Source organism: Oratosquilla oratoria, chromosome 42, assembly GCF_046742065.1.
Source record: "Oratosquilla oratoria isolate Oo_2021 chromosome 42, ASM4674206v1, whole genome shotgun sequence".
NCBI lineage: Eukaryota > Metazoa > Arthropoda > Malacostraca > Stomatopoda > Squillidae > Oratosquilla > Oratosquilla oratoria.
Window position 1 is genome coordinate 4785413 of NC_134818.1, and position 24809 is coordinate 4810221.

The 24809-nt window shown below is 37.6% G+C and overlaps 1 protein-coding gene across 4 annotated transcripts in view; it reads left to right on the forward strand.

The window, feature by feature from the left end:
- Positions 1–24445, forward strand: part of LOC143021705 (inactive dipeptidyl peptidase 10-like) — a 328187-nt gene extending 303742 nt beyond the window's left edge. For 3 of the 4 annotated variants that reach the window (XM_076179351.1, XM_076179354.1, XM_076179355.1), the window contains 10 exons: positions 1–184; positions 7974–8097; positions 9406–9635; positions 10035–10206; positions 13665–13841; positions 14623–14765; positions 15805–15924; positions 16369–16529; positions 18403–18613; positions 23395–24445. The exon at positions 1–184 is cut by the window's left edge and continues 100 nt beyond it. In XM_076179351.1, the coding sequence (XP_076035466.1) occupies positions 1–184; positions 7974–8097; positions 9406–9635; positions 10035–10206; positions 13665–13841; positions 14623–14765; positions 15805–15924; positions 16369–16529; positions 18403–18613; positions 23395–23533 (1661 nt within the window). In that variant the 3' untranslated portion in view covers positions 23534–24445. The remainder of the gene's footprint in view (positions 185–7973; positions 8098–9405; positions 9636–10034; positions 10207–13664; positions 13842–14622; positions 14766–15804; positions 15925–16368; positions 16530–18402; positions 18614–23394) is intronic. The other variant, XM_076179353.1, reaches the window with a different exon arrangement.
- The last annotated feature ends 364 nt before the right edge of the window (positions 24446–24809 follow it).

The following is a 24809-nucleotide window of genomic DNA, read 5'->3' on the forward strand; positions in this document are numbered from 1 at the left end:
CACCTTCTTCACCCTCTTCTTCTTCTCCCTCCTCTTCTTCTCCCTCCTCCTCCTCCTCCTCTTCGTCCTCCTCCACCACCACAACAGAACCGACGGCGGCCCCGGTGGAGACCTCGCTGCCGTCGGTCGAGGCGATGGACTTGAAACCTCCGACACGAGTCCGAGACCAGTCAGTTGGGTCGTGGTTTGTTTCTCCCGCGTCGTTTTCATGTCGTCTGTCTGTCTGTCTGTACAGTCTCTCATCACAGTCTCTAACCTCTCAGTCTGCCTGTACAGTCTTCTCTCAGTCTGCGTTCTCTTACAGGCTCGCCCACACAGTCTTGCCTGTGTAGGCCTACCGTATACAGTCAGGCTGAATAAAACAGTTTGTAGTTCTTTCACACACGCCCTACCTTACCCCCCCACCACCCCCACCACCAATCTCCCACCCCCCACCCCCACAGTCTGCCTGAATAGTCTCTTGCTTTGCTTATAGTCTCAAATGCTTAGATATAGTCTTAAAAACTCAGATCAATGAATAGAAAGACCAGTGAGCTTTAATGCCTCCATTCCTCCATTCCCCTACCCCCAAATCCTCCCCTCCCTCCTCACTCTCCTCACTCGTCACCCCTCTACATTTCCTCTATTCCCATCCCTTTCTGCCTACTCTTCCTCTTCATCCTACTCCTCCTCCTCCTCGTCATTATTTTTCTTCCCATCCTACGTTTTCTCTTCCTTATGTAGTTCCTCTTCCTCCGCCGTCTCCCTCCTCTCCATTCATCCCCATCCTTTCCCTCATCCTTGTGCGAAGGGTCCCGCAAGAAGTACATAAATTTCCAAGCTATTTCGAGCAAAAATATGGAGTTCCCGGAGCACTTAGAAATAAAGTGGATTTAGATAAAAAAAAAAAAAACATAATTTTGTTGGACCGAGGTTAATCAACCTCGCCGTGAGATTAATGGGACACAGGAACGTTTTCGGCCATGGTAAAGCGATGTATGTGCAGAGCCACTGTCGTGACACCTGGCTTGTTTCTTGTTTCCCAGACACTTAATGGACACTAAAATTCGCGACCACCAATATCCCTCGAAGGTAGTGCCTCCTGGCTTTATTGTGACACAAATGGGATACTTTACTACCAAGAAGGTGGCGACTTATGTAAGTGCAGGTGGGGAGCTTACACCAGGAAGCTCTAAACTCTCACCTTTGTTGTATTTGGTCGTAGAGCCAAGAGAAGTGGAAATCTATGTAATCAACAAAACAGATTTTGGTTAAACATGCCATAGCAGAATCATGGAGACATTTACCATGAGAATGCATAGCCTCACTCAACCTTTCCCCAGCAGGCAGGAATGGAACAGCAAAGATCAGTTTCATTAATTAATCACTGCAGAGAATGAAGTGGTAGGGATCAAACAGCTCTGGCTGTCAGGTCCTGCTGTGGAAGTGCTGTGCCTCACTGCTTTATCTTCAGCCAAAATTGTGTGGCAGATAAAAGATATGACTCTTCATCCATGAAGTCCTGAGATGGAAGAAATATCAAATGTGTTTCAGTGTGTATTTATTTGTATATATATATATATACATACATACATACATACATACATACATATACCAAGGCTTTTTCCCCCTTTCAAGGGAGGTAGCCAAAAAGGGAAAGGCATAAAAACACTCCCACCCATTTCATCCCTAAATACACTCCACACCCCTCCCACCCTTCCTCTCATCTGAACACCTCCTGGATGGCAGGTCATCCCTGCACCTTGCCCACCGCCCTGGGTCAGAAGCATTGTCGCAAGACACAGCACATCCACAGCAAGGCCGCTTCATTTAATCGGCGAACCCCCCTCTCTGTCCCCCCTTGCATATATATGTATATATATATATATGTATATATCTATCTCTATGTATATATATATATACATATATATATATATATATATATATATATATATTTTTTTTTTTTTTTTTTTTTTTTTTTATGTAGTCATCATGATATTCATTTGTTGTATTACCTGAACATTGTTGAACAGTGCTGTTCAGTGACATCATTGCGGTACTCTGTATATCAGATTAATGTATCCCCAGCTGCACCAAAACATAACAAAACAAGGAGAGATAAGAGCTTAAAAAAAGGAAGGCAATAACAAAACAAAGGGGCTGCATATCATGGCTCTACCAAGAATAAAGAGAAGAATGTAACAATTCATTATTGGGTGATGAGCTTCATGAAAGGGTCCACTTCAGATCCCATCTGAAATTTTTCCACTTTGATCCTTTTTCCTAGACTCAAATGAATAAAATCATGAGGCTGAAACCAGGAGAAACATATATATAAAACATGGTTTCCAAGCTTTTGGTTACTAAGCTAAAGAATCATTATTCTGTGATATGAGAATTAACTGAACTACTTAAACTTAGTGGTTATGGTTCATCTGTCTTAACCTGGTCAGTATCAAGTGATTCTGTTCAACTCATATTTCTATCCTAACCTTAATCTTGTGTGATGGCATTACAGCCCCCCTTCAACTCTGTGCTGTACTTCCAAAGATTTTGTTCTGGTGAGCGCTATACAACTTCTTTTGGCAGTGGGATGGATGGGACCCAGTCTGCATATGGGACTTCATCAGTAAAGACCCCTCTAGAAACCACCACTTAGCTGAATCAAATTGTTAGGGATTAACCAGAAAAAATCAAAGAAGTACACCACCATGTTCAAGGGATTAAGGACTGAAGTTGTCAATATCTTGGTCATATTGTAAGAGCATTAGCATAGTTACGATGACACACTATATATTTTGTTGCAGCAGACATCAGTTTTATTTGGTGGCTGAAAGGTAGATCCCATCTTGAACGGGCTTTTATTGATTGAGAATGCATGCCCAGCTGAGATCTGATCCTCTTCAGGATAATAAAACTGTTTATTGTTTGTTGCAACAAAATACTATGTACAGCGTGTTGTTATTAAAAATGCTTTGAGGTTTAGAGCAGTGTAGAAGTAAAATTAGCTTAAAATTATGTAATTTTCAGCAAGAGAAAAATAGGCATACCTTGGTTCATAAAAAAACAACATTTATTTTGCCCATTAACTAATCTTTTTTAGATTTAGCTTCATCACAAGTTCAAGTAAAAGAATAAGTTTACTTAATGCCAAAATAGATTTAGGCGCATCTCCCCTAATCTTTGATTAATAATAAAATAAACTTTATTTTCTAGTTAAATGAGACCTGTTTAATCATTTTGTGTGTGTTTATGTGTAAGTGTGTTTGTACCTGTATAAATGTTCGAGTCATATATATATGCACATATCTTTCATGTACAATGTTTCTTAATATGAAAGAGGTTGCCAACCCACCCTCTCACTGGAAGATCTATCTAACACCAAAAACGAAAGGAAAAGGGAAAGACAGAACCAGTTTCCTGGCCCCAAAGCAAATCATAATTGATATATAGGGGTCATTTACTCCTTTACACAAACTCTACACTCTCCATTTTATCTCACCTCCTCCTCTATTATTCCTTCTCTGCACTCTCCTCCCCATTGCTTCCTCACCCCTTTCTTTAGTCCCTCCTCTCTAACCTTCTTTGTCTAAACCATCCTCCTTATTGCATGTTTCTACTCCACCTCCCTCTGTCAAGCATCCTCATTTCTGCTTTTGTTGTTATTCAATGCCTCTTCAGACACTTTTGCTGCTTCAATCTAACTTCTTTTCAGTCTTCCTCTCCTTCTTTTTACCCTTGCCTAATATACTTTTCTTTCTATAATCTTATCTCTTTACACATTTTTATACCTTTGTTTGATACCTTGTACACTCCCTTGGTACTACACACAGTACTTAAACAATTTGTAACTGGTGTTACAACCCTGCTTCAACAAGAGACCCCTAATGTCCACAGTTCATCCTCATACAGCAACATGGTTCCCACTGTTCTTCCAGATATACTTTTGTTTCTGTGAACATTTTATCCCCCATCACATAGAATTTGCATAAAAAACAAGCATTTTTCATACCTCCAACATTCTTTGATCCATTTTCTCTTCTATACCCCATCTGCCACCATATAGCTTTAGACTTCCTTATAGTTTTCATTTGGGGCCTAAAGGAATCTGCTTCATAAGTTATTTTGAATTGGTGAGGAGGGAGGTTGCTATATGATAAAGTGGTGAGAGTAAATCAGCTTTGACTGTAAGGCTCTGCTGTGGAAGTACTCTGCCCTGCTGTATTGCCTTTGACCTGAGCAGTGTGCCAGGGAAATAGGGATGACCCTTCATTTATGAAGTACTGAGATGGGAGGAGGTTTTAATTGTAAATGAAATGGGAGTGTGTTTTGACTCAACCACTCACTTACAAGAGGGAAAGAGCCTTTAGTGTGTATATATATATACACACATATATATATGTATATAGATAGGCGAGATGCATGGATAACCCATCATCCATGAGGTGCCAAGATAAGAGAGAGGGTGGAGGGGAGTGGAGTATGTTAGGGATGGAATGAGTGGGAGTGGTTTTTATGCCTTTGTTTTTTGGCTACCTCCCTTATAAGGGAAAAAAAGCCTTTGGTATATGTATGTATGTATATATATACATATATATATATATATATATATATATATATATATATATATATATATGTATATATATATATGTGTGTGTATGTGTGTGTGTCATATTTTAGGTTGCTCCAGGGGTAAACACCTCTGCATAGTGTGTGTGGGTACCTAATTGTAGTATACAGGAAAGGAACTATGTTTCTGGAGTCCTTCCTCTTAATCTCGAATTATCATACCTGGCCTGTATGTGTGTGTGTGTGTGTACTTATCTAGTTGTAGTATACAGGAAGGAACCTATGCTCATGAAATCCTACCTCCTTGCCTTTAGTCATCATACCTCAGTTTAAATTCATGTATGGCGTGTGTGTGTATGTGTGTATAAAACACATAAATTAAGATATCATTTTAGATTGTTGAGATAGAGAAAGCCTTTTTCCATGCTTTTTCTCACTTAATTTTACTATTTTTTTAATGTAAATAAAGACAGTATCCTTTAAACCCAGTGGCATACTATCTTTTATTATGGTTTATGTCGGATGATATTTTTAAGCTGTAGAGTGACCCCTAGACTGAAAATGTAAGAAAAGTTTTTATAGACCCTTCAAATCAATCTGTTCCTCCAAATTCTCTTGCAGGAGATCTATGGCTACCAGGTAACCACCAAAGCCATTGGATTGGCCCATAAGTTTCTCAGGGAAGAAATATTGTGTTGTTATCTGGGTATGGCTAGGGTAGGGCAGTGTAGGATGAGGTTTTTAGTGTCCTCTCTGTTATGGTTGCATCTAGGGCAGCTTGTTCCTATGGCCAGGCCCTTCAAACCCAAGGCATAGTATACTTGTATAGCTTTTGAAATGGCTAATACCAAATTATTTTGTTCAAATGAGATGTGGTGAACAGAATGACAGGGTTGATAACATCATTAAAATTGCATGGAATCATACCAGGTTTAATAAGTCATAGTATACCATAAAGCTGAATAATACCCTCCAAGTGTGTGTATTATCCTTCTACTTATAATTATTACACATCAGAACTCTTTAATCACCTATTTATGTTTATTGTATTTGTTTATTCAGTCATATAATCATTTGTGTACTTATATATTTACATGTTCATCCTTTTTTTCTCTCTGTCTACTTTTCTTCATATATTCATTGATTTATGAGATTATTCATGTGACATGGCTTTGGCTCTCTTGAACACTAAGAAGAGCTCAGGAATACTTCATTTTTCACAAAGATTTTACTTAAACCAAACCTTTAAAATTGATTATGTTGAAAGAGAGAGTTTGATAGTACCAAGTGTTGAGGCCATTTCCATTTACCTCAGCAGAATGAAGGCACATTTTACACATTCTATTCTAGCTAATGCCAAACAATTTTCTTTAGCTGAGGATGCATACATTACTGTAGTGAAGGGATTAGGTCTGTAGCCTTTCGGATCTATGTGGGCTTAGCTTTTTAGGCATTAACCCCCCCAAAGTGTTAAAAGAAATATTGTGGAAACAGTACACATATCCATATACATACATATCAAAAGACCTTTTCCTCCTTTTAAGAGGAGTGGCCAAGTCATAGCATATTCACCCCACACCAATCCAAAACCTATTTGTTCTCCCCACCCCATTATCTTACCACATCTTGGATCCATGCTCATCCCTATCCCCCACTGTACTGCTCGGTTCAAAGGTAGTGCAATATGACACAGTGCTTCCACAGGAGTGTCTGACAGTTGGAACAGGTCTACCCCCACTGATTCATTGTATTTACTTGAAAATCAATTATAGAGCAGACAAGAACATCCCCTTAGATTTTGTAATTTTTTTGTCCATTTGCAATCACTTTCTATTAACCCCTATCTTATGTACTGTCCCTTCCTTGACAGACATTCTTCTTACATCAAGTGCCCCCTTCACCCTGTCCATGCACCTCATCCTTGACCTTCCTCTCAAATTCACTCAATCCACTTTCACATTCCACACTCTTTTATGTTAGTCTTTCCTCACTCATTTTCCCATATCCCCAAGCCATATTAGCACTTTGACCTACCTTTTCAAGCACTTCCCTTTCCACCCTACTTTGCCTCACCTCCATATTTCTCACTTTATCCATCCAAGTAACACCTACCATATTTCATCACACACTCATTTAAGTTATTCCTTTCTACTTCCTTCAAATTCCAGGTCTCTGCTCCATACATCATCATGGGCACAATCACTCCCTCATACAACCATCTTTTTGTGTCCATCCTCAAATATCTATTTCTGCCCCAACATTTACTTGCCCCTCTTATTCTACATTTTATTTCCACCTGCATTCCTTCATTCGCTGCCACATGTAACCCTAAATGGTAGTGATAATAATGCCTCAACAAAAAATAAAACAAACATATTTTCATAAAATTTTATTGAAAAGTACTGTACTATATACTTTCATATTTTGTGTGATAAATCTTACTTCACGACATGTTTATACAAGATGTTCTAGTAGAAATATCCATAGAGGAAAAAGTATGTAAAACTAACCCCCCTATGATAGAAATAAGCTCCCAAAAATTCAAGTCCTGGTTATGGGCCTAGTTAGGAGTTACCATTTTACCACTAAAATATTGATACTTGAATCCTTAGATCAATAAAGTAGGCTTCCCCTGAGTGAATTTGCCAGACAGCAGCCAGAAAAAGCATATGAGATTGATCACTACCACCAATAAGTTAATTGACATTATCTAACCCTTAAAGCTAAATGAAATTATGTAAGAACAGTGATTGCCATCTACATATTCAAAAATCCAATGTGGCTCCTACCATCTGTCTTCAACAAAGTGGTGAACCCCAAATAAAAAGGAGGGAGGAAGGTTTCAGTCCAACAAGTTCCTCATCAGTTCAGGGTCTGACCTTCAGCTGAATGAAATCATCTGATATTAGCCAGAACAAAATTTGTGTACTGTAATATGGCTCCCAGCTTCAGTTTACAAATTACATAAATATTCAAAAGTTGCCCTTGAAATGATTATAGTTAGGTGTCTACAAATTATATGAGGGTCCATTCAACAGCTGAATAAAATCATCTGGACAAAACTTATATAGTATGACTCACAACTCTAGACTGTAAATTATCTGAATATATGAAGTTTTTTTTTTTTGTTTTTTGTTTTTTTTTTAGCATTAGAGATAGAGATCCACTGATTTAAGTTAAGCATGGTGGGATAATTCCTCAACTCCTTTCACATAATATGACTCCCTTGATATACATATAAATGAATGAATAGATAAGCGTATAAGTACATGTATGTGCAAATGTATATATGTATGCTAGCTTGCATTTATGTGTGTATATATGTACACTGCTGCATTTCTTGGTACTACTTAATACAAACATTTTGCCCATGCAATATTACACTTATATAGGTATAATTTTCATTCTGCTCTGGGCACTTTCAGGGATCACTACTTCACTGACGTCTCTTGGTTGAATATGAGTACCATCGCTGTTGTTTGGAGGAACCGTGCCCACAATGTCAGTGTCTCCACAACTTGTTCAGCACCCCTCTGGTACTGTGAAGAGGTAAGTCTCTCTCTGCCAGTTCCTTGTTCTTACCTCTTCTGCTAGGCTTTTAATGTGTCAACAGGCTGTGGTAGTGTTTGAATATTTATAATTTTGCTTGTTAGAAATTCTACAGAGGGTTGATACCTCTGGAAAAAGTTATGAATGTTGTCACATCCTAGGATTGCAGACTTCTCAGTGAGTTATTCTCATCATCACCAACAACTGTACAAATTGTTGGCAGCAGTGCAGTAGCCTGTGGTCCAAATTTTTCCTCTCTTTTTCTTTCTCTTTCTCTATCTCTCTCCCCATATATCTATATCTAGCTCTCCTTTTCGTCTATCATTTTCCTATCTCCCTCACCCTCTTTCTCTATGTATATATATATACATATATATATATATATATATATATATATAAAATATACGAGTATATGTATATATGTATGTATGTATGTATTTATGTATTTATGTATGTATATATATCTATATATATATATATATATATATATATATATATATATATATGTATATATATATATATATATATATATAGACATTCCAAACTGCAGCTAGGACTTTTGTATTATCTGCCAATAGATCACCTAGGCTTTGACTTTACCTGTCTTAATCCAGCTTGTCCTAACCTAATGTAACCTAACCAACCACAATGTAACTTATCTTCACAGCACTAAATCCAAGTATTATTTAACCTAAATTAGCCTTCCCTACCACAGCCTAACCTACCCTATCCTTTTAACCTAACCAAGACTAATGTCTCCTAACCTAACCTGTCCTAACCTAGTAAGTTAACTAATCATAGTATAATTTACCCACCTGCACTGAATCTAAGTTTTGCCTAAAATAACACAACATATCCCATATTAACCAGATTGTACCAAACCTACAGTACTTGACATATGTTTAACCTGTCACGACCTAATCAACCCTGTTCTAACTCATTTGGATGAAACCTAAGCATAACCTAACTTAAATTCTCCTAACCAAATCACACCAAACTGTAGATGATGTAAAAATCATAACCAGATTAGAGAAATAGGTGGACAGCATGAAAACTAACTCCATAATTGAGAGTAAATGCCTCAGCTGTGTATAGCTGTACTCCCCAATCTCCTACTTTTTATAAGAAAATAAAATTATCCTTGATGAGTTCACAGACAAATCACCCTCTTTACCCACTTTTCTTTCCCTAACCAAGATAAAAATAGAAATAGATAACACATGCACATATTAGGGGGACAGTCCCCCCACCAAGAGAGAATTATCCCCCACCCCTTATCATAACATAAATTTCATTCTCTTGACACAGGTTCGGGTAGAGGAGAGTGAACCACACCGTTGGGTCATCAGCAAGCAGGTGCCCCTCTTTGCCCAAAATGCCTCCAAGTATGTGGCCATTGCCCCAATGGTAGACAGGTCAACAGGGTCATACCCACATGTGTACTGGGGGACAATCGATCGCAGCCATGACACACCTCTCACCTTTGGACCTTACACAGTCTTCAGCCTTCTTGCTTGGGATGTCACTAACCACCAAGTGTAAGTTAAGTCCTTTTTCAGCAGTTCTGTTTCATACACACACATACACACGACTTGATGGCACAGTGGTAGCAATCATGGCCACCACTATGTTCGAATCCCGCCCAGGGAAATAATTTTAGTATCGCTGTGCTGTAAGTCGTTACTCCAACTCTCATGGGTGGGAAGTTGGGGGTGTGTGTTCATGTAAGGTCACAGCATTACCCATAGATCGGTCATATATGCGCTCTGAGCTCTTTTCCGGGAGGGTAATGGCTGTCGATCATGAGTGAAACACATGATCCAAAACCATGGTGAATCTCACACACACACTCACAGAGTAGATAAAAAGAATGTCCCTTCATATATGATAGATGATGCTCTGTGATGACATTAAGATTGGCATCGGTTCTCTCTTAGGTATTATGTAGCCAACACTGAAACAGACCCTGGAGAGAGGCACCTCTGGAGGGTGACAGACCTGACAGGGAATCGCCCGAGGGATCAGGAATGCCTTACCTGTGGCCTCAACTACACAGATCCTCCCTGCAGGTCCTATCAGCCATACATGGGGCCTGATAACTTTAATGAGGTGAGATCCAGAGTGTAAGGTAGACCCCCTTCCTACAGTTAAAATTATATAAATCTATACTGTGTGTTACTAATCTGTGCATTTATATATATATATATATATGTATGTATATATATATATATATATATATATATATATATATATATATATATATATATATATATATATATGTGTTTTATTTTTATTTATTTACCTAGTTATATTCTATGGGAAGGGGAGCTATACTTGTGGTGTCCTGTCTTTGTATTTCACATGTAATTTGTTATTAAATTCATGTTTGGTGTTTGCACCCACTATTGTTTCATCCAATTTGTTCCAGACATCCACCACTCTGTGTGGAAAGCTTTTTTTTTTTTTTTTTTTTTTTTATCTCTTCTGTAGCTGTCCTTTTTGAGTTTCTTTTCATGTCCCCTTGTGTGTGTTTATTTACCTATCTAATTGTAATGTACAGAAAAAGAGCAACACTTATTTAGTCCTGTCTCCTATCATCTAATTTTTTCTTTATCAAACCTAGGCTCAAATTCATGTACAGTTCCAACTTAATCTATATCCTTGTCCTACAATTGTCATGTTTAGATTTGAAATTATGTTTTGTTTAAGCTTGGGCTATATCACTTCCTAAGCTTTTCCAAGTATTTATGTAGCTATATGGAAAATTGTACTTCTTCATATCCTTTCGACATGCGGGCTTTCTTAATTTGCTCCCATGACCTCTTAAAGCCCTTCCATCTTTACTGTATATACTCGCATATAGGTCGCACCAGTGGATAGGTTGCACTGCTAGTTTGTGGTTGGCAAAATGGTTATTTACCCGCGGATAGGTCACGCTATTATCAGGCAATTTACAAGACCCATTCAAACATAAAAATTATCATATATTTATCTTTATCACAAAACAGCTTTACTCACAATTAATATTGTATAGGAATGCATGTAGATTGTCTGACTGTCACACATGCGCATCATGCAAACTTACATAAACAATGGTCGCGTTGCTAAAACAATTATCGTAAACAAATGCACTTGCGTAAAAATGTTTATAGTCAACTTGACAAAAAAAATCAAGAGATTAACTGTTGACTGGACACTATACAACATTATAGAAGAAAATTTCTTTAAGTTGATCTTTCTGCTTTCTCCATCCCATCACTACCTTTTCCATGTTCTTCTGTGTAATCCACCACTTTCAGCTTAAAACCTACTTCATAGCTTTCTTTTACTGGTACTCATGATAAGGGTTTGCAGTTACAGTATTAGGCATCAAACTCCATGCGATCTACCATAGATCTAACAGTATGGTATGCCTAATGGAAGTTGACAAAAACAATAATTTTTTATTATGAAAATCATAAGTTTATTTAAGTTACATTACAGGATATTACCTGATGCTGTGAAAACATAATTTGCGCACATATAGAAACACATCCACAAGTGAAATGGGTGATGCACGTAGTTGGAAAAGAGAATACTTTATGATTTTATTGTAATTGATATATGATTTTCTAGCAGCATTAGTTAAGTTTAAAGCAAAGAGTTGGTAGGAACCTTTGATATATATATATTATGCATACAAAAGGTTTGAAAAGCTTTCTGATATACATTGTACGAACACCATTGAAATTCTGTCATTGTCACATTGAAATCGCCAATTGTTGTGACTTCGGTGACAGAGTAGTGCTATCCCTCATTAATGTCGAGTGTATAGATTGCACCCCTGATTTTGGCAAAATATTTAGTTAAAAAAAGTGCGACCTATACGCCGAGTATATATGGTAATCAAGAGATCTCTTCTGTCAATGCAATCTATTCCCTTTAGTGACATGAATAATGTGATCATATCACCTCTTTCTATTTGATCTATTAAAGTTGGCAGACACAGTGCTTTTAGTTTTTCCTCGTATCTTTTATCTGCCAGGCTGGGAACCAGTTAGGTTGCTGCACTTTGTATTCTTTCAATCTTGCTTATATCTTTCACTCTGTGTGGAGACCATACCATTGATGCATATTCCAGTCTTGGACGGATTAGGGTTTCAGTGAGTTTTTTCATCCTCTTTTCATCCATACATTGAAATGCCACTGTGGTCTTTTGTATGTATCTCCCACAATCCTGCTGATATGTCTTTCAGGTGACAGGTTGTCTTTCATGTATTTACCTAGTTGTATTATATGGGAAGGGGAGCTATGCTTGTGGTGACCCATTTTTGTATCTCGCAAGATCAAGTTTGTTCTTAAATTGTTGTATGGTGTTTGCACACACTATTTCTTCATCCAGTTTGTTCCATACATCTATCACTCTATGTGGGAAACTGTTCTTTTTCAGGTCTCTTTTGTAGTTATCCTTTTTGAGTTTCATTGCATGTCCTCTTGTTTTTCCTCTGTCCCATTTTAATAGGTCCTCTCTATCAAGGCATTCTTTTCCTTTCATAATTCTGTAGATGGTTATTTTCTTTTTTGTGCTGGGTGACCATATCAGTGCCGCATATTCCCGTTTTGGCCTTATCAGTGTTTGTGATATTTTCTTGATCATTTCCTTATCCAGGTATTTAAAAGCCACCTTTATTGATCTCAACAAATTGTGTGTTTCTCCAACTATTTTATTTATATGTTTATCTGGTGACATGTCTTTAGTGATGATTAATCCTAGGTCCCTTCCAGAATTCACTTTCTTTACTTCTTTTCCACCAATTTTATACTGTCCTGTTATTCTCTTCTTGCCTTTTCCAAATTCAATTATACTGCACTTCTTGATGTTGAATTCTACTTCCCATCTCTTGCTCCACTCTGAGACTTTGTTCAGATCCTTCTGCAATGAGTCACAATCTATTTCAGAGTTTATTCTCTTTAATATTTTTGCGTCATCTGCAAAGCAGTTCATGTAACTATCAATGCCCTCATCCATGTCATTTACATATACAGCAAACATTATCGGAGCTAGTACTGATCCCTTCGGGATACCACTACTCATTTCTTTCCATTTTTGAATATTTGTCTCTGAGCACCACTCTCATTTTTCTTCCATGTAGGAAGTCCTCCATCCAATTCAATAGTTTTCCATGTATGCCTCTTATTGTTTCCAGTTAATATAGTAATTTTCTGTGTGGTACCTTAAATGCCTTTTGTCGGTCTAGGAATGCACAGTCTGCCCAGCCTTCTCTTTCCTGCAATATATCTATCAATCTTGTATGTATGTAGGCCTATTCATCTCAACAGTTTGATTATTGAAATGAATATATACATGTTAGATGGCTCTCTTGAATTTGATGGAAACATTACAAATGTTAATTGTCTCAAGTTTCACTAAATAATAAACATCAGAAAGAATCATAGCCTTCACCATCTGCCACCACTGTAACGGATCCCATACCTTTGCCACTGTAATAAACACCATTGCTGTCACCATCGTAGTAGCTCCCATTGTTGCCAGCAATGAAGTATACTAACAGTTCCATTCCTACTAGGTGGTGCTGCACTGTGAAGGCCCTGGGGTACCCACAACAGTCTTGTACTCCTTGAATGAGGGTGATGTGCTCTTCCTCATCCACAACAACTCAAACCTTCAGTCCCTTGCAGCCTCAATGGCCTGGCCTATCTCCCGTGACTACAGAGTCCAGCTGGATCAGGAATTTACTGCAACAGTAAGTAATAATGTATATACCAATGGGCCCTTTCCCCCTTATAAGATAAGTGGCCAATAGTTCTATATAGATATACATACATATACCAAAGACTTTTTCCCCCCTTACACGGGGTGTAGCCAAAAAGATAAAGGCATAGAAACCACTCCCACCCATACCATTTCCTATATATTCCGCCCCCCTCCACCCTCCCTCTTATCTTATCTGTATAGATATACCAATAGTATACATACATACATATACCATGGGCTTTTTCCCTTGTAAGGGAGGTTGCCAAAGTCAAAAGGCATAATTCCACTCCCACCCATTTTATCCCCACCCATTCCACTCCTATTCACCATCTACCCCTCCCTCCCTTTCATCTTAGCTCCTCCTGGATGACAGGTCATTCCTGTATCTCGCCCATCCCCCTGGGTCAGAAACAATGCAGCAAGACACAGCACATCCACAGCAAGGCCACTTCCTTTAATTGGCGACCCCCTCTCTCTGTCCTCTCATGCAGAAATATTGAAGACAGGGAGAAATCCCTTCAGGTTGTGTCAAAATATCTTTTACACATAACCTCTCCCTAACCCCTGTCCTATCCCTTACCCACTCCCTTCCATTCATTGCAGTATCATCCATACACAGCCATTCTCCACTCACCCCTATCTTTTGTCCTCTCCCTTCCTTCCTCAACAGATATTCCCCTCTTTCCCAATGCCCCTTTTACCCCTTCCATCCATCTCATCCCACCAACATGGTTACTTACTGAATTTCTAATCTTCACCTTATTTATCAGGTGCGTCTCACCATCCCACCAGAGCTGTCAGAGGAGGAGGCTATTGGGCACCCAGCCATTGTGCATGTGGATGCAAGCCCAGGCTCACAAGCAGTTAACCATAAGTGGGGTGTCTCCTGGAACACATATTTGGCCTCAAATAGGTATGGAATAAAGGATTTTTAGCCTTGGGTCCTCTTTTCAGGAACTCTGCAGTATTTAGAAAGTCAGCAGTAGATTATTTATTTGTTTATCCAATTTCTCTATTTATATTTCATTAATTTATTTATTTCTCTTTTCTTTTTCTTTTTTCTTTTTTTTTAAGTTAACAAAAATGTACTTGATTGCCTTGCATACCCTTACCCTTGCTTGGTGACCAAAGCATTGAAATTGTAGATATATTTCTTTGAAATGCATCTATGTTTGGACATGCTTTGAACACCTGATTAGTAGTTAAGGATGCAGAGTGGGCAAGTACCTGTTTTGCCATTGTAAAGAAAACAAACTATAGTGGAGATCTCAGGTTCAGTCTAAGGTCTAAGGACTAGGTGCTACTCCACAGGACTGCACTGCCAGTGGGGGATAGAGGTTTTGGATCATAGATTTTTATGATTTGATAGACTTGATATCATATCTGAAATAAAGAAATATATTTGCCACAGCTTCAGAGAAAACACCAACCACTGTAGTATCTATAATTAAAGCCAATTGTACATTATAACCTAACAGTAGTTGTGCTGATAATGATGAACAAAAGTGAATGATTCATGCTGTGAGAGGCTGAAGCCATCACTTGTACTGTGCATTCCAGATTTCTAGAATAACTATGGCAAATAGTAGATACTGGTAGCTATTGAGGTAATAATAGTGATCTTTATTTCAGCAGTATATGTTAAAAATTAGTTTTTTAAATTTACTCATAGGAAGTTTGTCACCTATTAACAATGTGTAGATTTTCATGCTTAATTAAGTCAGCTGAATTGGAGTATTTGAGGAGTGGCTCTAAAAGTCAAGGTGATGAATTAATTTTGATAATAGTAACTCCTTTCAGCAAAGTGTTATATCCAACAAAATTGTTTGTGATGAACATTTGCCAGTTTTATTCATCTAAGAAATGTGTCCTACACTGACAAGGTTCCTTAGTAGATCCAACTGATTTCTTACAATGACATTTTAAAGGTCCTCCTCCTCCTTCTTTGGTAGATCCTGGGTTGTCCTCCAAATGGATGTTCGGGGCTCAGGAGGCCAAGGTCTCAATCTGCTGTACCAACCAGCCTGGTCCCTTGGGTCGCGAGAGGCCCCTGACCTTCTTTCCGTCACAAGGTTAGTGAAGAGTCCAAGGTGCTTCTTGACTTTTGCCTGATACAAATTGAGGGAGAGAGTATTTTTTCTTTCTTTTCTTTCTCTAGTCACTAGATTTTTCTATATATAATTACTTCAACAGTGCAGTACTAAGCTGTCCATCCATGCTAGAACCCAGCCCTGTGGTACCCCATTAGTCACTTCTCTCCTATCTGATTTTTCATCTCTCACTACTGTTTTCATACATGCACCTCATCCTACATTTCCCCTCCATAACTACTCTTATATAATAACACAATATTTCTTCCCTGTGTAACCTATGGGCCTGTCAGGTATCTGTTGTCGGTTATCTTGTAGCCATGGGTCTCATGCAAGAGAGACTAAGGGCAACAGATTGATTGATTAATTGACTGATTTTATGCACATGTTTACTGATGATCCTTGATCTTGTGATGACACTCTTAGGTACCTTGTGACACACCTGGAGTACCTGGATGAGGAGCGGGTGGCTGTATATGGATGGGGCCATGGTGGACACAACGCAGCACGCATGATGGCTGCTGATGTAGACAAGCTTCTCTCCTGCTCCATTGCCATCAACCCCATCACAGACTGGAAGCTTTATTGTGAGTACTGGGAATACACCTAATGAAATGTTAGATAGTTAGAGCTTAGATTATAGTTAAGTTAGGATTGCCTCCCACATAAAAGTTTACTTCTCATGTCATGTTACTTATCCCAGTGTTTCAAGATTATGCCACATTGTTCACATGGATTGTAACTCATGCAAACAGTGATTCCATTTTACTCTAGATGTTTGAGTCATTAGGTGAAGGTGTAGAAAACTGTACTCATGCCAGAAAAGAAGTTCTTGAACATCATTTTGTGCTTGTACTGTAACCTGAACTGTGGTAAAGATGAAGGGTTAGGATATTTAACCATGGGATACCTCCATAATTCATATTAACCTCTTCACTTCAGGGCACATCGCACGTCTGGCAGCATTAGCTGCCTGACGTGTGATGTTGCGTCATAATAATCGCATTATAAATAATAAAGTCAGTGCTCAATCATTCGTTCTCTTTCACCTGTGTATTTTGATAACCATAGAAAACTGATGAAGCCAGTTTAGAGAGAATGAAAATTACACAGGTACGACTACAATAGATATAATCAAGATGGCGACGTCGGCAACATCGAGTACCCACTTGCTCCTCATGCCGCCTACATAGGCGTCACTGTATGGAAGTGGTTAAATGAAGTTGCTTGTAACTTTATTGTACCAAGTGCACTTGTGCAACTACTGATGGCCACCATTCACTACCTCTTCCTCAGTCACTTCCACCTGTCAGATTGATGTATATGAGCTCAGACATGGACACTATAGTCAGCACAACGAGAAGTGACCGCTAAGGCGGGTTTAGGAGATTTCCCGGTGTTGCCACATCTCCATAGATAACACGGCCCACACAGTTCACACTGAATGCAGTGTGAGGGGGGCGGGCCCAGAGAATAGATGAATCGGCAACATCACTCTCTCTTGCTCATATGCCATGTCTATGACTCGAGGAAACAAAACCTTTGTATAGAAAACTTTGATTTGATTTTTACCTCAGTGGTGGTGTGTGACAAAAAAATTATGATATAATTATATGTGGCAACATTATAAAAATATAAAATAAAATTATAAAATAAAATAAAATTATAAAATAATTATATGTGGCAATACAGGGGGACTTCCAGTGCTCCGCCCTAATGGCTATTTCTCAATTCAATGAGTATAACTGATAAACTGCATTCACTTCCCTTGTCACACTACAACCACCTTTCAACACTATTTTACATGGAATGGATTTTGTCCTGATGGAATAAATTATGGGTACCTTGTATCACTTTTTTATGGAGTCCAAATGCATGTTATGGAGAGTGCCCAGGGAGTGGTCAAAAGATTGTTTGAACACAGAGAACATCTTATTTTTTAATGTTACATACATGAGACTTTAGACATCTTCCACTATGGAAGAAGGCAGAAGTATTATGTAAGGGAAAGAGGAACATCAGAAGAATGGTGGAGGCTGCACACATTGCAATAAGGGAGACAACAAACCACAGAGGAGGGTTTTTCAAATTGGCAAGTAACTCATATTAAGCTGGGTAGTCATTAAAGTAGTCATCACACGAGGTCACATGCAGTATTTATTTGAATAACATGCATGGTTTACCAGTATCTTTTTTTTTTTTTTTATCATTTCACTATAACATTAGGGAACTCTCTATGACAATACAGGACCTGTTCTGGATGACAGCCATAAGGAAGGGTGATGGTCTAGTGGAAAGTGACATGAACACCATCTGGTAAATTCAAATTGCTCTCTACCCTTGCCAGTCTTGAAGGGTGAATTCCAGATGATGATGATCTAGATATGGGTGGGATTACTGTAGTGTTATAAAATTCAACGTATTATGAAGCCAGTATACCATTTATTCCTTTTGTTCCAGCTTCATTCTACAGTGAACAGTACATGGGCACAGCGCGGGTAGTTCCAGGTGGAAACTACCGTGGCTACGAGGACTCATCACTTGTACTCATGGCAGAGGCCTTCAAGAATAGATCACTGCTCCTGGTCCACGGCACAGCCGACACAGACGTCCACTACTCCCACACCATGAGATTGGTTAAGACTCTGGCATCAAGAGGAGTCATTTTCAGGTGAGAGACCTATTTCATTTATTTTGTAATGAACAGGATAAATGTTAAACACATAGAGTATTTCTGTGCTTCCATTGGTGAAACCTTGTTCTCCATAGCACCAAAAGCACAGGGTTTAAGCTAGGAGTCTGAGTTAAGCTCACCCCAAACTCCTATAGTTCAAACCTCTTGCATTCAGAGCTATGGAGACTTGTCTTGTAGACTAGGTTTACTATATCAGTAACTTGTTTCTTCATTTTAACAATCTTACTAAATATACATCCAATTTCTCAGTTTATCCATAAGTAAGTTTATCCATAGTACACTGGTAAACAATGTTTTGCAACACCAGCACCATCTATTGGTACAACACCACACAATTCATGAAAAAAGGATAGTAAAAACAAAAGAATTTACATTACTGATGGTATTTTATTTTAAAAAGAAACATTTCCATGGAACACACACAAGTTATGATAATTATAACAAACACTTTACATAAAAAATCTCATCAGAATCCTCAAATTGTTGACTTCACTATAAATTTTATAGCAGATTACCGTGCACTGTTCAGTGCTCCAGATCTGGGTTCATCCTCAACTTGTTTATTTACTTCAGAAAATCTTTTAAACCACCTATAGAAACTTGCTTTTCTCATCAGTTCATTCCCATAGGCTTCCTCTAAAATTCCATTATGTTGCCCCATTATTCCCTGCATCTTGTCAAGTGTTGACAGACTGGCAAACTGGATCAAAGTGGTTCCACAATGTACACTGCTGCACTCAAACATGAAAACCTAGAAAGGTGCCAACTAGTCATCTTATAGACAACATGTATGTGTATTTCATAATGAATTAGCTTTTTGATCAAATCATATTTAATGCTTCTCCCGAAATTTTCTTATTACTTATTGAACATACCTTACCTTACTTTGTCTACATTTGCTTTCAGGTTTCTATCATATAACCTCCCAAATTCCACCACCAATTGCCTAAGTTTGTCCTCATACTCAGCCACAAGCACAATGTCATCCACAAACAACCGGCTTACCTCCAATTTCCCTTAACTCTCATTCACTAACTTCAAACCCTTGCCTAGCATTCCCATCTTTACCTCCCTCACCACCTCATCCATACAAATTTTAAACAATCACAGTAACATTTACTCATTCTTGATACAGCCCTACCATCACCTCAAACCATTCATTCTCTTCATTTCTGACCCTCATACAAGCTCTACTACTCACTTAAAAAAAAAATCACCTCAGTCAGCACTGTCATATGCCTTTTCCAAATCCATGAAAATTCAAAAGACATCCATACTCTTTGCCAAAAACTTCTCACAAAAATGTCTTACTACAAAAACTTTATCTGCACAACCTCATCCTCTCCTAAACCCACATGGTTCTTCTCCAGTTGCTATCTCTGTTCATCTCCTAATTCTCTTAACACATTCCCATATACCTCACTAACTAAATTGAACAGACTGATCCCTCTAAAATTATTCCATTTATAATTGCTCCCTGTTGCCTAGTATATTGAAAATGTACACACACTCCCCCAACCTGTTAGAATGTTTCCTTTCCATAGACACACATTATACAATCTCACCAGCCATTCCACTGTAATTATTCTTTTCATCATACATTCCACATGACAACACAAGTGCCATACCAACTTTCATCTCATTTAATGTATGTATGCATTCCTTTGCTCTAGCATTATCATTCTTTCCTCCCTTTACAGTCATTCTCATGGTATTTCCCACTGCAACAATCAAAATCTCTCTATCTTTCTCCTTTAAATATTCATCTCATTTAATGGATTTTGTATTTCTTTGCTCTAGCATTATCATTCTTTTCTCCCATAACAGTCATTCTCATGGTATTTCCCACTGCAACAATCAAAGTCTCTCTATCCTTCTCTGCATTCAAAAACTCCTTGAAATATTCATCTCATTTAATGCATTTTGCATTCCTTTGCTCTAGCATTACCATTCTTTTCTCCCATTACAGTCATTCTCATGGTATTTCCCACTGTTACAATCAAAGTCTCTCTATCCTTCTCTGCATTCAACAACTCCTTGAAATATTCATCTCATTTAATGCATTTTGCATATCTTTGCTCTAGCATTACAATTCTTTTCTCCCATTACAGTCATTCTCATGGTATTTCCCACTGCAACAATCAAATTCTCTCTATCCTCCTCTGTATTCAACAACTTGAAATATTCTATTCTTCCACTCATTGCCTTTACATCCATTAATATCTGTCCACCTACAATCTTTACCCTCTCCTCTCTGCTGGACTCCTTTCCCCTCAGTCTTTTCACCTCCTTCCAATTTTTTTTATTCTTTTCAAAAAAGTTCTATCAAACATCTACTCAATATCACATCTGATTTTCTCTTGAACTCCCTCACTCTCTGTACTGTATATCTCATACATGCTTTCTCCTTTCTGCTCTGCAACCATTCCTCATATGATCACTTATTTATTTATTATTTTTTTTTTTTGGCCACCACCACCTTCACCTCTTCATCCTACCATTCATTGCCTCTCTGTTCACCACCATATTCTCCATCCTACACACCATCTTTGCTCATTTTAGAACTTCCTCTTTAAAAAATATCCATTCTTCCTCAATTACCATTTCTCCTTTATCTTTCATTACATCCCATGCCCTTCTCCTCATTCAACTCTCTATTTTCCTTCAGGTTATGATCAAACTGTCCTCTGCCTTCTCCTCGGAACGCATTTACATCCAGAACTCTTCCAATCCCTCTTTTTGGACATCACTACATAATCATTAATGCCCTCTCAACTACCTTCCACTTACCACCCTGACCCATTTATACATATATGAATATATTTTTCCTTAATCACTGTATTTACTATCATCATTTCCCTTTAACCACTTGAGAACAATGATGCCTACATGAGCGTCATGAAGTACGAGTGGGTACATGAGGATGCCTGCGTCAGCACCCTAATTATATATATATTTTTTTGTAGTCATATATGAGTTACCCCCGGATTCTGTGAACTGGTTTGATCACATTTTGTGTGTTTATTATTGCTCAGAGTAAAAGAAAACAAGTAATACAGCAGTGACTTTATATTTCATAATGCAAGTAGTGTGATGCAAATTACTTATGGCAGCCAATGTTGTGCACAATAATTTGAGTTGTACCAAAGTGGTTAAATACACACTCCCCAACATCCCTCCACTTTCGTTCCTTCCTATCTCTCCATCCCTCCCTACCACTCCATCTACCTACTAATTTTCTACTTTAGAATTAAGATTCCCCAATACATATTCATATTTCTTCCAAATCTCACAACATACTCATTTAAATCACTCCAAAATGCTTCTTTCTCATCTTCATTTTTCTCACTACCAGAGCCATATTCATTCACAAATCTCACAATCTTCCATCCCAATTTCACCCTCACCCACATAGTTCTCAACATTCCTCTCATCTCTACCATCCACTTATCTTATCCTTTAACAACAGTGCCACTTCCTCCTTCCCTCACCCTTTCACCAATCTTGACACCTTACCACACTCCTAAACTCCAGTTCACCTTTAATTTCAGTTTCATTTCATTCGGTACTTACATATCCATCTTTCTTTTTATATACTACCAGTCTCTTCACTTTTTATGTCATATGTACCAGAGGTGGGTGTGATTGAAAAAAAATTGAAGTCCAATTAAGGATTACTGATTCAGCAGCTCATCAAGTCTGGTTTCATTATTCAATTTGGGTGCAAAAAATCTAAGTCCAATTATAGCGATTATCTGATTTGATTACTTTTTAAGCAACTCAATGTTTTTAAAAGTAATTTGTTTTTAAAGTGATTTTCAATGTTTCTAAAGGGAATTTAATGTTTTTTGCCCTAAATAAGCCATTTCTAACTAATACAAAGAGAAACCAAGCTTTTAAGATAAAAGATAAAAAAATATAAATTTGTGAATAGAATAGAATAAGATTTTAAAATATGTATGTGAGAAATATATAGAATTTTTTTTAAGAAACTGTTATTGTGAAAAAACAAAGACAATGTTGACCTGGATTAATTGCAAATCACTTTAAATTTTCACCAGTCCTATTGCAATTATCCAATTTGTTTGGCAGGGGTTAGTCCAATTCAATTATACATTTTGCAAATGTGAATCCAATTAATCAGATAATCAGACTTCTGAATTGGACTGCCCACCTCTGATTTGTACTGCATCTTTGCACATCAACTGGTCCAATTACTAGGGTTCTTGTTAGAGTCCTCCTGCCAGACCATTTTATGCCTTGAATCTTTGCAGGGGAAAAAAAACAGAGTAAGGGGAATCCCTTGTCTCTTCACTCCATCCCATTTAGTCATCCTCTATGACATGGGAAATGGTGACAGCATTCTTCTCCCACCACAAGGTCATCATAAAAGGAAGAGCTAGATTCTTAAAAGTGGTAAATAACAGGTTCAAAGGGGCAGTAGAAAGGAGGGACATCAGTAGTGCAGAAGCTCTTCATTATTTCTTTGAGAGCAAATAATTAATTGTAACTTAGACAAATTATACGGGGATTTGGTCCATAGGGATGCCCCCAAAACAGCTAAAGTATTCATTGCATGAAACCATGCAGTCAGTACCTTAGTGTTAGGTACTATGTGTGCAAAAATATACTGCATGTTGAGCAAGGAAAGTTTCATGTACTTAGTGAAACTAAGGAAGGATAACAGGACTTTTGTGATTATCATTATCCTAGAATAGCTTATAATCCACCTCTCCCTCTTCTTCCTCCCCTTCCAGACAACAAGCTTATGTTGATGAGGGTCACGACCTCTTCCGTGTGAGACGACACCTCTGCAGAAGTTTGAAGAGATATCTCGAAACTGAGTGCTTCCCCCCCTATGTTGACGAAGAGCTTGAAGGCCTCTTCGATGACTGAGCTGGAAGTCTTCACCAAAAGTCTTTGATGACTGAGCCAGAAGTCTTTGATGACTGAGCCAAAAGTTTATGATGACTGAGCCAGAAGTCTTTGACAACTGAGCCAAAAGCCTTCAAAGACAACCATAACTCTTTGAAGAATGAGCTGGAAGTCTTTGGCAACTGTACCAGAAGTCTTTGAGCTGGAAGCCTTTGATGACTCAGGTGGAATTCTTGGGCAACTCAGCCAGAAGTCTTTGATTACAAAGTCAGAAATCTTCAGTTACTAAGCCAGAAGTCTTTGTTGACTGCCAAAAATCTTCAACTACTGAACAAGTTGTCTTCAGCGATTGAGCCAAAAGTCTTTGACTACTGAATCAGAAGTCTTTGACTAGTAAGCTGGAAGCCTTCATCAGAAGTCTTTGATAGCTGAGCTGGAAGTCTTTGGCAACTGAGCCAGTCACCTTCACCAAAGACAACTCCAACAGCTGGGATGGACACGTCTCAAATGGCCTTCCTCTTGAAACAGAAAAATATATATATATACATAGATAAACTTTGCATGAAAGAATAATTGTGAATGAGTGTGGTGGAGCTTGTGCAACAAGCCTCCACCTTTCAGCAAGACAAACGAATCAATTTCAGTATTAATCGTCCAAAGGAAAGAGGTTCTTTAAAATAAAAAATTACCTGTACACAGTATATGAAATGCAAAATGTTAAAAATCAATAATCTTACTTATTTCAGTGCATTTTTGGCTTCTGCCTTTTATAAAAGACTTTGTACATGGTTTATATGTATATATGTATATACTCTTCTACATGTTTTCAGATAGTCATATATATACACATATATGTGTGTGTATACATATGGATGTATGTATGTAAGTATGTATGTATGTATGTATGTATCAATGTATGTATAATGTAAACACACATATATATATATATATATATATAGACATATACATATATATATAATATATATATATAAATATACATATATATATAATATATATATGTATTTATATATGTATATATATATGTAAATGTATATATATATATATATATATATATATATATATAATTATTATTTTCCTTTGTGATTTTCAGCATACTTAGAATCAGGAGTCTATGTAATTTCTCTCCTGCATATATATGTGTGTGTGTGTGTGTATATATATATGTATATATATATATATATATATATATATATATGTATGTATGTATATTATATATATATATATATATATATATATATATATATATATTATTGTGTGTGTGTATATATATAGATAA